The sequence below is a fragment of the Cladophialophora yegresii genome (genome assembly GCF_000585515.1).
Source record: "Cladophialophora yegresii CBS 114405 chromosome Unknown aczIN-supercont1.4, whole genome shotgun sequence".
NCBI classification, from domain to species: domain Eukaryota; kingdom Fungi; phylum Ascomycota; class Eurotiomycetes; order Chaetothyriales; family Herpotrichiellaceae; genus Cladophialophora; species Cladophialophora yegresii.
This window is the reverse complement of record NW_006913048.1, coordinates 2,812,600-2,824,137: the sequence shown is the minus strand read 5'-3', so window position 1 is coordinate 2,824,137 and position 11,538 is coordinate 2,812,600. Positions and strand designations below refer to the sequence as shown.

Below are 11,538 nucleotides of genomic sequence, written 5' to 3'. Positions count from 1 at the left end.
ACATGTTACCATCTTTGTACGACGACAAGGAGGCCAAGCCCTCCTGCTTCACTCGGCAGGATTAGAGGCGTAATTTCTACGGATACAAAGGACGGACTAAAGTACATATTGGGTTCTTGGGATTCCGATCCCCCTCACCGAAGTGTGTCGCGTGCTCACTTACCACAAATGGCTCCTGCGGCCAAAACCGTCCACAGCGTCGCTTCAGGCGCGAGGCATGTCTCAAAACGCCTGATTGCATCTTATGTGATTGACTGGATTCTAATCCTGTAGGTCACAACATTTGCGCTCCCTACTGTTGAATGCAGGCTGACTGATGCATCAGAGGAACCGCTGCCGTCGGCGGTGTTTTGTCGAAAATTCACGGAAACAAACACTACTTTTCGCTTCAAGACCCGAATATTTCCTTTCCGTATAGCGAAGACACTGTCACCGTCACTGTGTTGATACTTATTGCGGTGGTCGCGCCTGGGGTCATAACAGCAGCGATCTCCCTCCTTTTCGTCCCCGGTCCGACGGCCGATAGAAGGACACCGAAAGCGTTGATCTGGCGCAGAAAGCTCTGGGAATGGAATGCAGCATGGATGGGCCTCGGTGTCGCCCTGGCAGGCGCCTTTGTCATCACCGAGGGTCTGAAAGACCTCGCGGGCAAACCTCGACCCTTCCTGCTGGCTGTGTGCGACCCGGACTTGAGTCCTGAAGCCATACGCAGATATCAAGTCGGCGGATTCGGCACGTCCTTGGACTCTGCTGTGCCGATCGTTGTCGACTCCCGCATCTGCCGACAGACAGACCAAGCCAAGCTGCGAAACGCATTCGCTAGCTGGCCATCTGGCCACTCCAGCTTCATCTGGGCGGGCATGCTCTACCTCAGCTTGTTCATCTGTGCAAAATTCGCCGTCCAGATTCCGTTCCTGTCGCCCGGCTCTGACAGTATGCGATACATCTCGACGTTCGACGAGGATTTCGACCGCGACGCCCGAGAGAGAAAGAATTCGCAATCAACCTCCTCTTCCCGAAGCCATCCGCCTCGGAATCAAGCAGCCGCGCCTCCAATATATCTTCTTATCATTGCATTCATCCCTATTGCAGCGGCGTTGTTTGTTTCAACCTCGCGTTGGTTCGACTATCGCCATCACGGGTTCGACATCATTTCGGGCTCCATTCTGGGCATCTTCACTGCGTGGCTCGGCTTTCGGTGGTACCATTTGCCCATCCAAGGAGGATCTGGCTGGGCCTGGGGCGCTCGTAGTCGAGCTCGTGCGTTCTGGTTGGGTGTTGGACGACCCGGCTATGTGGGCGACGAAGGGTGGGAGGCTGCGAGATTTGATATGCAGCCTCGGGAAATGCAAAGCGGCAGATTCTTCACGGGACCTGGTTTGGCTGATCAGCGGGAGTCAGCAGAGATGGCTGCCTCAGATCGAGTCTAGGAATTCACGGCGAAGCAGCAAACATGAGAATTGACCGCAGGTACGAGACATTCGTTGCGTGACTTAGTGATAGCGTTTTAGCAGGATCTTGCATAGCATAGGGTATTCCGGTGTAGCACGAGAGTAGCACATAGGGCAATAAATTCTTCCGCTTGCCAATAATCTGAAGAGACGCGGAGATCGTTGAAAACATCAAAGTCATTTATAGAACTTGAGCTGCAACAGATTGCGAAAACAACATGCCAGCCGCAAGCAACTAGGTGCCATTGGGCTTCACCGGGTCGCGCCGCTTTAATCCGCGTGCCCGTGCTTCACTTTCCGGTCACTTCGACCCATCTCTCCCTGACATCCAACTCACCGCACCTGCATTTTGTTATCCACGCGCTCATGCTATTCTTTTGCAGGGGTTCTGAAGCTCAACGGGCATCAGTATGGGCTATATCTGGCCCCAGTGCCGTCCGCTCACTGCAGTGTTGGTGGAAATCAAATCTTTGCTCATTTAGCAGAAGTCACGTCCTCTGCGCTGCGCCCAGCAGCTGGCTGCTGTCAGAAACGGGAAAAAATGGCACAATGTCCTCACGGCGACGACAGAACCTATGGCCTCGTTGCCCTACTCAAACTGCTCGTGCCAGCTTAGTACTCGGCCTCGGCTACTCCGTACCCCGTACACAAATCCTGATCTCACCATATATCTCACCTCTCAAGAGAGCGTATTGACCCTTCAGCCTGGACAGCACAAGCACACAGGATGGCGCCAGGACCATCTACCTAGGTAGGTTGTCGCGACACCGTGAGCAAATGACTGACAGTCTTCCACCCTTGCCGGTCGAGAATAATGCCTGAGTTGTTGTACACGGGATATTCCCAAGAAGTAAGAACGACCTGGGTGTTACCACTAAATCATCAAAGCATTATCTTGATGTACGATCCCATCTCCCGGCCGCGACACTTCAACCTTACCGCCTTCTAATATCATGGCGAGAACCAACAATACCTCTTCTCCGAATCGTTCGGTTCGGGTTTCCCGCATCGGCCATACCGGCCACGAACTGGCGAGAGTACGACCGCCGTCGACTTTGCGTCTCTTCCAGTTATCATATCGGACGATGTCGGTATACTGATCGGCAAGACGAGAGTGTCTACCTCGTGGCCGTCCCTTCACCTACCTGTTCCTTGCATGGCGATGACATGCGGGGCATGTCAGGCCGACTTCAGTATAAGGTTCCGAAATCTTGAGGCAATGTGGTCGTGGAGGTTTCTGAGCCCAGATACTGGTGAGTTGTTCAAATACCCAGCAAGCCTCCACCCCATTTTCCTGTCGCACTCGCATTCTTCGCTCTCGTCACTTTGGTCTTTTCCTTCTTCAACAACTCCCCTGTCGAAGGGTCGTACACTGCGGGTCGGATCACTTCCACCTTATACCCTGTTCCGTAATACCGGCCTGCACGTTCCTTGGAATCCTGTTCCTGTTTGAGTCTCGCCATCGCACGAGCCGTTAGTGGTCGGGTGGGAAGTGGAGTGCCGGGCGGATTGCTCTGGCGGAATGCTTCCACGTGTCGATGAAAGGCAACGTCGGCCTTGATCTCAGATATTTGATCTGTCGTTAAGCAGAGAAGCGGGTCGACATCGGCAGATTCTCTTGGAAACACGGGGTTCCTAGAAGACGACGGCGTCCCACGGTTCGGACTCATATTGGTCGACGCGGACGAAGGTCGGTAGGTATAATTCGGGACCTCATCCCGGATTCTTTCACATGTCCAACAATAGCACAACTCCGAATCAGCGTTACCCTCACTCCAAGTCTGAGTGAGATCGAGCTTTTCCGTACTACTACTGCTGAGGTCGGGTTGTTCGTGGTCAGGCTCCTCACCGTCCATCACCACAAGGGCGTCGCTACCAAATACCCCATTACTATAGGCGGCAAAAGCCATGGGGTATAGCATATGTGTCCGCCATACCAGTTCCAGGGCAAGGTCCGCCTTGACACGGGCGAACCAGGTCGAGGCGCGCAAGCCCGTGGCTTCAGGCAGGGCCGTATACCGGGCGAGTGCTCGGGCGAGGGTCCCTTCCAGGGAAGGCGAACGCAGCCACAGAAGAGCGTGCATCTGCGGTATGAAGTTGGCGCCATCAAAAAGGCCGTGCACGGCAGAGGCCAAATCGACGGAAAAGACCATATGTGGCTCCAGATTGCTGTACGGGGGAGGATCCCTCAGATAGACCAAGATATCTGCACTCTGAGTCGTGGTGGTGGTGAAGAGCTTCTGCGCAGCCAACGGGGGCCTGTAAGTGCAGGTATCGAGGTCGATCACGGCAAGGATCGCCTCCCAAGGCATGGGTATCTCCAGGAGTTTCGGAGAACTGTGGGCCAGGTTGTCGTCGCGGTACGAAGACGGATGGTTCATGTAGGCGTACCACACCATCAGTACGTCCAGAGGAGGCAGGTAATCTGCCGTGATGGCTGCGTGGTGGGCGCTGCTGTTGGCGCCGTATCTGTGGTAGGCGGCCGCGTGCCGGAGGAGAGATTCGATGTTCTCGAACCAGATGTGAAAGCGGGAAATGGCCAACCTGACGACGGTGTTCCATCGCTGGGTTGCCTGTGCGCCTTCAGGTGCGGTCGCCCGCTTCTCTGGAGGTTGTGCGTTCGAGTAGGTCGGAACATCGAGTATGTCGAGATTGCGGGTGGTTGTGACGGCATTCTTGAAGTTCAGGAAACACTCGATAAGCGCCAGGTTCGCGGCGAGGTGGCCCGGGGTCGGGTAGGCTCGACTAGAGCCTTGTTCTGCATTTTCCAGTGACGGGGTAATCGAGTCGCGGAATGTCGACGGGTCAGGGATGACCGTTTTCGGGTGTTTCGACGACGTCGGAGCGGTCCAGGATAGCTCCCAGAAATGGGGACCAAGATCGGGCGCGGACCTGCGATTTTCCCGTCGGCGGAACATGCTCTGTCGGACACACGCGGTGGCGCCCACGTAGAAATGGAGAGAGTGGTCGAGGATCTGGAGAAGGAGGAGACGGTAAGAGCTTACCTATGACAAACATGTTTCCTGACTTCCTGGTTGACTCGTCAGCCTCGGGCACAAGAAGTCTTGGTAGGAGCCTTGGAACGGGAGTATCACTACATGCGCGGGGCATTTTGCGGGGGCCAACTGTGGTCACGTGGGACGGGGGACGATTGGTCGGGAGCATCACCACTGTAACGGGCAGCGTTGGTCCTTTTATCCCGGGCGTTGAAGCAGCATCACCACCGTCACTGTCTCTCGTCCCTTGGGCCCATGGACGTACGAGTCCCTACTGTAATTGATCCGGGGCGGCGCGAGCAGTCCTTAGGTGCTTACAACGTCTCCTGGCCAATGACATCACCAATATCACAACGATGACTTACACGACTCACCCGCTACTCACCCAAGGTACGAGGGTACCACTCGGTGGTGCTTGTGTAGTTAAATTAGGCACGCCAGCGAGTGATCAGTCCGTGACCGTCCTTCTTTTCGAAGTCAATCCAGTTCAAAGCTTTACATACGGGTAACCGCCACTACATACCAAGGTACAGAGCCTCAACAATACCGCAATACCCGGTACAGATAATTATGTCACCCTCCCAACCACAACCAGAACGCCACCAGCACCAACAACAACAACATACCAAGAAGCCGTCCCCGTCTCAACCTCCGGCTCTACCAAAATTCGAACCCCTCCCGCCGACCAACATCCTCAACCGCCTCATCAACGCGCTCCTCGCGCCGCTCTTCTACCTCGTCTTCACGCTCATCACGAGCATCGTCGTCGTGCCCGTCTACGTCATCATTGATAACTTCAAGCACGGCCGGGGGAAGCGTGGCGGCCAACGTGTCGCAAAGGACGAGTCCGAGCGGCATCCAGAAGGGAGGAACAAGGCGTCTAGCTTTCTGAGGGAGTATGGACGGAGTCATTCAGCAGCGGCATCGAAGGACGAGTGAGTGAGGAGCCCGATGAGGCTTCTAAAGTTTCTCGAGTGGGGAATCACGGAGTTGTTCAGCCTCGGCCACTGTGGGTCACAGGCCGCCGAGTGGGTGGACGAGTGAGTGAGGGAGGGAGTAATAATCAAGGACCAAGTGACTCAGCAGCCACCGGCCGCGGCCCGAAGGACGAGTTACATAGTTGAGGAGACCAACAGGCAGGGCTTCTACTGTAGCTTCTTGAGGGAGTAATTACGGACGGAGTCATCATTCAGCCGCCGCTGCGTCAAAGGACGAGGCGACTGAGAAAGGGCGAACGACTGAGAAGCATGTGAAATGCAGCGCTCAGTGGAAAAGCAGGACCCTCATGGCCGGTGATCGCTTTGATCGTGAATCTTGACCATGGCCGAAGCCACAACATTTTTGAATTTCTTGATCAGAGAATAGTGCAGAGTTCTCTCCAGCGGTACATCGGTCCCAGTGGCCCAGTGGCGTCACAGTATCTACTGTAGCTGCAGCTCATGCCTGAGGCTCTGCTGGACATTGCCATTGTCGATGCGTAGACGGTAGCATGACCCTCCCAGATACACCCACACAGCCACAGATAAGCCAGTGTGGACTTTTCGGCATATAGCAAGCCATCATATCAGGTCACATCACGACCATACATTGCGAGCACCGTACCGTGTTCTGTACCCTGTCACTGCGCCGGCCCGTCGACGAGCTTGCCGTTGGCGTGACCCTCTCCGTTGGTAATCCCATTCACCTGCTTGCCAACCCCGTTACTCAAGCCATTCACTCCCTTACTCTCCGCCTTGGTCAGTCCATTCATCCCCTTTCCCTCCCCGTTCTCAAATCCTTCCAGGCCCCTCTCATCCTCATAATCCACAGCAAAGCTAAACTCCTCCTCGTAATGCAACCGCCAATACACATCCCAAATCCGCGTCGTGATGGGCCCGACCTTCCCATCCCCGACGGCCTTCCCATCTAACTGCGTGATAGGCATGACTCCGCCCGCAGTCGTGCACATGAAGATCTCGTCCGCCTCGTAAGCCATCCGCAGGGGGACCTTGTCAAGCACATACGGCACGCCCAGCCGAGTACAACAGTCAAAGACGCTCTGCCTGGTGACGCCCTCGAGGACGCCCTTGCGCGGCGTGTAGAGTGTGTTGTCTTTGATGATGACGATGTTGAAGCCTGAGCCTTCGGTGATGTTGACGTCGCTTTGACGCTCACCCTTCGGCTCGCTCACGTCCACATCGGTCAGAAAAGGGTATCCCGCGCCACGGTCGTTGGCCTCGAACATCCCCCTAGTAAGGTCCCCCCACTGGAGGTTCTTGATCGTGGGGTCCATGCAGTTGGGTGGCGTCCGGTGGACTGTGCGCGCTATGACGGCACTCCCATTGCCCGCGAGCTGCACTTCGGGACTCATCACCCACACGTACGGCACGATGAACATGTACAGGTTGTTCGACAAATTGGCCACCTCGTCGGCACTGAGTCCTCTCACGCCCGTGAGACCGCGCGTGACGATGAGCTCGACGAACGCATCCTGGATGCCGGACCGGGCGAGCATGGCGCAGAGGGTGCGTTTGATGGCCGGTCTTGACAGAGGCGCACGAAGCCGCATCTTTTCGCACGACCGCTCTAGCCGCGCAAGGTGGTCGTCCAGGCGGAAAAAGCGGCCTTGCCACACCGAGGGCACGTCGTAGGTCAGGTCGCTGTGCAGGAAGCCTTGGTCGAGCATGGGGATGTGGGCTTCGTGGATCGGGTACACGCGGCCCTGGATCCAGGCGATGCCCTTGGCAAAGGGGTTAGTGGATTGTGATGCTTCAAGGTCCGAGAGGCGGGATTGGTAGGCCGAGAAGATCTCGTGCATGGTTGCCATCTTGGCGGTGGTGGTGGTCGTCCGTTTGTTCGGGTGTGTATGTAGTTTGTCTGCCACCCAATGCTAGATTTCAGACTTCTGAGAGAAAAGGTGCACTATCAAGGAGACTGTGATGCTGATGGTCGTCTTATACCTCGACTTCTCAGAGGGGTAGGTAAGTTACTTCCTGGACTGTGCGGATCTCCGAGACACACGGGGCCAATAGCCAAGTTGATTCTTGCCTGCCATTTTAGGGAATTCCTATCAGGGCAATCGGCGTGACCCCCTTCAGCTGTCCTCATGCACACCAGGACTTTGAATTGATGGGCTAGAACCACATTGACACTGCACGGCACGGTACTGGTCCATGCTGTTGCTGTACCGTGGGCCATGGGGTTGATTAATGCCGCTTCATTAGCGGTCGGTTTGTCCTCCGACAGCAATGGCCTGGAGGCCTGATACTGGAATTGAGCATTTTACGAGACATCGTCCTCGATCCCGGGAACCACCAAGATATACCCTACCGCAGTGCGTGGATACCGCATTGACTCGAGGAAGCTCTCATTTCACACACCCCGAAAGGTGTACCAAATGGCCCCTCCTTTGCCTTAGGGAATACGCATACAGCCCTGCCGCCGTGTATACTGCTACAGTACTCAATAGGACCGGATATCGGAATTGGCGTGGCGATGACCAGACGATCGTCGTAACATAGGAGAGCAGTTCGAATAGATTCTGCAGTGTTGCTTCCGTCGAGGAGAAAAAGCCACGATGGGGACCTTGGACTTCCTAGAAGGGGTTTGTCAGCAACATGTTATGGTCTGATGCAAGCCAACTAGCCAGCTCTGAGTCAACCTCTTTACATACACACCACCTCTCGGGCAAGCAACCTCGTTACCCACACGTACCTGCTGAATGATCAACTGAGCACAGAGATCATAGCCCCACAAGCCCATGCGACTCAAAATCGTCCCGGCCACTAATCCCGAAGCCGCCACGATGGGCTTCCTCTCAACACAGAAGAAACTCACCGCGGCGCCAAGCCAAGTAACCTGCCAACTCAGAAACCACATGCCAGCTCGGGTTGCGCCGATCTTGCGCATCAGCAGGGGAGCAATCCAGGTCGCGGACAGTTCGAACATGGTGGATACCGAACGCACAAGACCGATGGCGAATGACGTGTAGCCGGCCGAGACAAGGTATGTGATCTGTTGGCCAGACATGCTAAGGACGGTAAAGTAGAGGAGCGACAACGACAGAGATGGTAGGAAGGCTGGATGCTGGCAGTAATGTTTGAGATCACGAAATGGAGCCAGTAGTTGCTTCGCGGAAATGAGGACGGTGTGATCGGAACTTCTCGAAGCAGATTGGATCTTTGGAGCCTGTAGCTGGGGAACTCCGTCGTAGACCTTGTCCACTCTCAGTAGCCACACCAACGCTTTTGCTCCTTGACGTACCTGGGCTATGGCAAAGTATTCTATCGGAGCAGCAGCAGCATTTGTCGCAAAGACCAGAAATATGGCTGCATTTCTCGATGCTCCGTCGATGAGCGCAATGACCAGAGGACCTCCAAGCTTGCAGACGAGATCGATACGCCGCATTCTGGCATTGAGACCTAGGAGATGTTAGTTACTGCATCGGATGGCAAAGAGCAGCCCGGTAAGTGATTTGTAAGGGAGAGCCACACACTTTGCAGACTCCGCTCGTCGTGCTGAGCGATTTCGACCACCTGCAATGTTCCGCTTTAGTGATGTATATGCAAATGGTGGTAAGAGGTCGACAGACCCAGTCGCGCTCGATAGCCACGAGGTTGAGGATCGAGCAAGGCTTTTCAACGCATGAAAGTAGGACCAGCATGGAAAAGATTGCCAACTTTGCCCAGGTCGCTATGGCGTGAAAGGTGGATAGTGCCCAGAAACCAACACACGACAGAAGGACAGCGATGCGTGCGACGACTGTCGAGACACAGCTTGTTAGAGTGTGCTTGGTGACATGGAGGAGCGATATAGCCTCCTACCGATAGAGAACCTGACAACAGGAAGTCGCGGTCTCTGGTCGACTGCATATCCGATGCTTGACGCCAGGACGATAGCAGAGGCAGACCGTAAAAGAGCATAGATGGATAGCTGTAGGAGTGTTTCTGGAAAGATAGTGGCCAGGAACAACACAGCGCCGAATTCAAACGATCTTGAGTTCCAGGTGGACAAGGAATGAGACACGTAGAGACGACGCGTGATGTGTGGCGGCACGTCAGGCTCAGACTCGGGGTCGTCCTCCGGCTGGTAGATCATGGCTGCTTCCACCTCTGTCGGCGCGGCCTCTTCAATGGTGGAAAGTTCGACGGCATTGTGCGCTGCGTTGCTGTCCGGGCCTGGCATCGTGGCGATGGAGGAGACCTCCAGCGAAGATTCTTTGGTGACGCGACGGAGTCGAATATGCTCAGCGAGGGATCCTTCGTGCACAGGGACAAGCTGTCGTTACGGCCTGCAGATTTGCCGGCTTAAGAATAACTGACCAAACGATACGCGTTCCCCGGCGGTCAAGATCCACAGTACGTCAGGGAGCAAATAGGAACGCATCTACATAAGGGACGCTGAGTAGGCCGACCGGCATCGGAGGAAGGCATGGCAGCACGGATATCAAGGGCAGGTGTTCTCTGAGGTCCTGAGGCCTAATGAGAAGCGTCGATGGAAAGAAGGTGGCGGAACTGCTTCCAGAGTCAGGCTGCTGGTTCAGCAATCAAGACGGTAGAATGAGGATGACTCGTCAGCTCTACACCGTGTCCTGCTATTATGTTCTTGTCAAGAGCTTGGTGTCTTGGTAGAAGTGGTCGTGGAGTGGTAACGGTTGTGTCCGGGTTAGATAGAAAGATGGACGAGCACCGACATCGCGATGACCTAGGACGCTACGCTGTTCCGGGGACATTTTACGCCGGTACAGCATCATACAGGAGTAACGCATCTCAGCAAATGGACGACAGGATAACTTACCGGCTGTACGCATCGCGAGGAGACTATCAACTGCAAAGAGTCAAAATTACGCCTAGCAGTGATGATCTGCGATTATCATGGCACCCTGTAGCCCGTATGAGAGTGAAGTCACCTGCTTGGCCATGAGCAGCTCGCAGTTGATTAGGAGCTCTACAAAAACCAGGTAGCTGCTTCATACGTCGCCTGACCAGCTCCCTCCTCATCGATATTGAGGACTTGCACCTTCGTCCGGTGATATACTCCATGCCTCCTACCGCGATATGGATCAAAATCTGTGAGAGCGATGCTCTTCGCAGATCGTCCCAGACCCTGACAGTCGTGAATGACGCGGCATACATCTTCGGGGGCGAACTACGGCCTCGCGAGCCGGTAGAGTCGTCCGTATATCGGATTCCTAAGAGGCAGGGTAGGTAGTCACCAGTTCCTGTGGGAGAGCCATGACAAGATTGACCTGCGAGTAGACGCGGGCATCGACAGCATTTTGTCAGCATCGGCCGATAACGCCCCTCAAGCAAGAGTGGGAGCCACATCCACAGCTCTCAACGGGAAGATCTATGTCTTCTCTGGCCGTGGAGGCGTAGGAATGGCACCCATCGAGGAGAACGGAGCACTCTGGGTTCTCGATACGACGTCCAAAGACTGGTCGCAGGTCCAGCCCCGAGATCCTGCTGGTCCACGGCCTGCTGGGCGCAGCTACCACGCCATGACGAACGACGGGCAGGACACCATCTTCATCCATGCGGGCTGTCCCGAAAAGGGGCGCCTAAGTGACCTTTGGGCCTTCAACGTTGCGGAACGGACCTGGCGGGAATTGCCTGCTGCACCGGCTCCGGAACGTGGAGGCACGTCAATTGCATATACTCAAGGGAAGCTGTATCGCATGAATGGGTTTGATGGTAAGACCGAACAAGGTGGAGCGCTGGACGTATTCGATCCAAAGACCAGTTCGTGGCAGACGGTCAAATTTGATGCAGATGGGAGCCAAGGGCCCGGGCCCCGGAGCGTGAGCTGTCTTCTCGCGGTCGTTGTGGATGGCCAACCAAGCCTCATCACGATGCTCGGAGAGCACGACCCAAGCAGCTTGGGACATCAGGGTGCTGGAAAAATGCTCGATGATGTGTGGATATTTGCCATTCACTCGCAGAAGTGGACGAAGCTCATGGTCGAGGGAGGTGAAAAGCCATGCCCTAGAGGGTGGTTCGATGCCGATGTTGCTGGGGACACAGAGGTGGTGATACACGGCGGTCTGGCAGAGTCGAACCAGAGACTGGGAGATGTGTGGCTTTTAAATCTCGGAGCGGGTATGAGATCTTAGC

The 11,538-nt window shown here is 55.3% G+C and overlaps 6 protein-coding genes across 6 annotated transcripts; 3 read left to right on the top strand and 3 right to left on the bottom strand.

Moving 5' to 3' along the window:
• Positions 1 to 168: 168 nt before the first annotated feature.
• A1O7_06367 (uncharacterized protein) lies at positions 169 to 1,430 on the top strand (the record flags this gene model as incomplete). Its single annotated transcript, XM_007760369.1, has 2 exons — positions 169 to 269; positions 326 to 1,430. The coding sequence occupies 2 exons, from the start codon at positions 169 to 171 to the stop codon at positions 1,428 to 1,430; spliced, it is 1,206 nt and encodes a 401-aa protein (XP_007758559.1).
• Positions 1,431 to 2,713: 1,283 nt separating this feature from the next.
• A1O7_06366 (uncharacterized protein) lies at positions 2,714 to 4,369 on the bottom strand (the record flags this gene model as incomplete). Its single annotated transcript, XM_007760368.1, has 1 exon — positions 2,714 to 4,369. The coding sequence occupies one exon, from the start codon at positions 4,367 to 4,369 to the stop codon at positions 2,714 to 2,716; it is 1,656 nt and encodes a 551-aa protein (XP_007758558.1).
• A 648-nt stretch (positions 4,370 to 5,017) lies between these two features.
• On the top strand, positions 5,018 to 5,386 carry A1O7_06365 (uncharacterized protein; the record flags this gene model as incomplete). Its single annotated transcript, XM_007760367.1, has 1 exon — positions 5,018 to 5,386. The coding sequence occupies one exon, from the start codon at positions 5,018 to 5,020 to the stop codon at positions 5,384 to 5,386; it is 369 nt and encodes a 122-aa protein (XP_007758557.1).
• Positions 5,387 to 6,065: 679 nt separating this feature from the next.
• On the bottom strand, positions 6,066 to 7,253 carry A1O7_06364 (uncharacterized protein; the record flags this gene model as incomplete). The annotated part of the gene is made up of 1 exon (XM_007760366.1): positions 6,066 to 7,253. The coding sequence occupies one exon, from the start codon at positions 7,251 to 7,253 to the stop codon at positions 6,066 to 6,068; it is 1,188 nt and encodes a 395-aa protein (XP_007758556.1).
• A 540-nt stretch (positions 7,254 to 7,793) lies between these two features.
• A1O7_06363 (uncharacterized protein) lies at positions 7,794 to 9,610 on the bottom strand (the record flags this gene model as incomplete). Its single annotated transcript, XM_007760365.1, has 6 exons — positions 7,794 to 8,021; positions 8,141 to 8,641; positions 8,690 to 8,847; positions 8,922 to 8,961; positions 9,018 to 9,187; positions 9,250 to 9,610. 6 exons carry the CDS (start codon positions 9,608 to 9,610, stop codon positions 7,794 to 7,796), a joined length of 1,458 nt encoding a protein of 485 aa, XP_007758555.1.
• Positions 9,611 to 10,465: 855 nt separating this feature from the next.
• Positions 10,466 to 11,537, top strand: A1O7_06362 (uncharacterized protein; the record flags this gene model as incomplete). Its single annotated transcript, XM_007760364.1, has 2 exons — positions 10,466 to 10,628; positions 10,684 to 11,537. The coding sequence occupies 2 exons, from the start codon at positions 10,466 to 10,468 to the stop codon at positions 11,535 to 11,537; spliced, it is 1,017 nt and encodes a 338-aa protein (XP_007758554.1).
• Position 11,538: the final 1 nt, after the last annotated feature.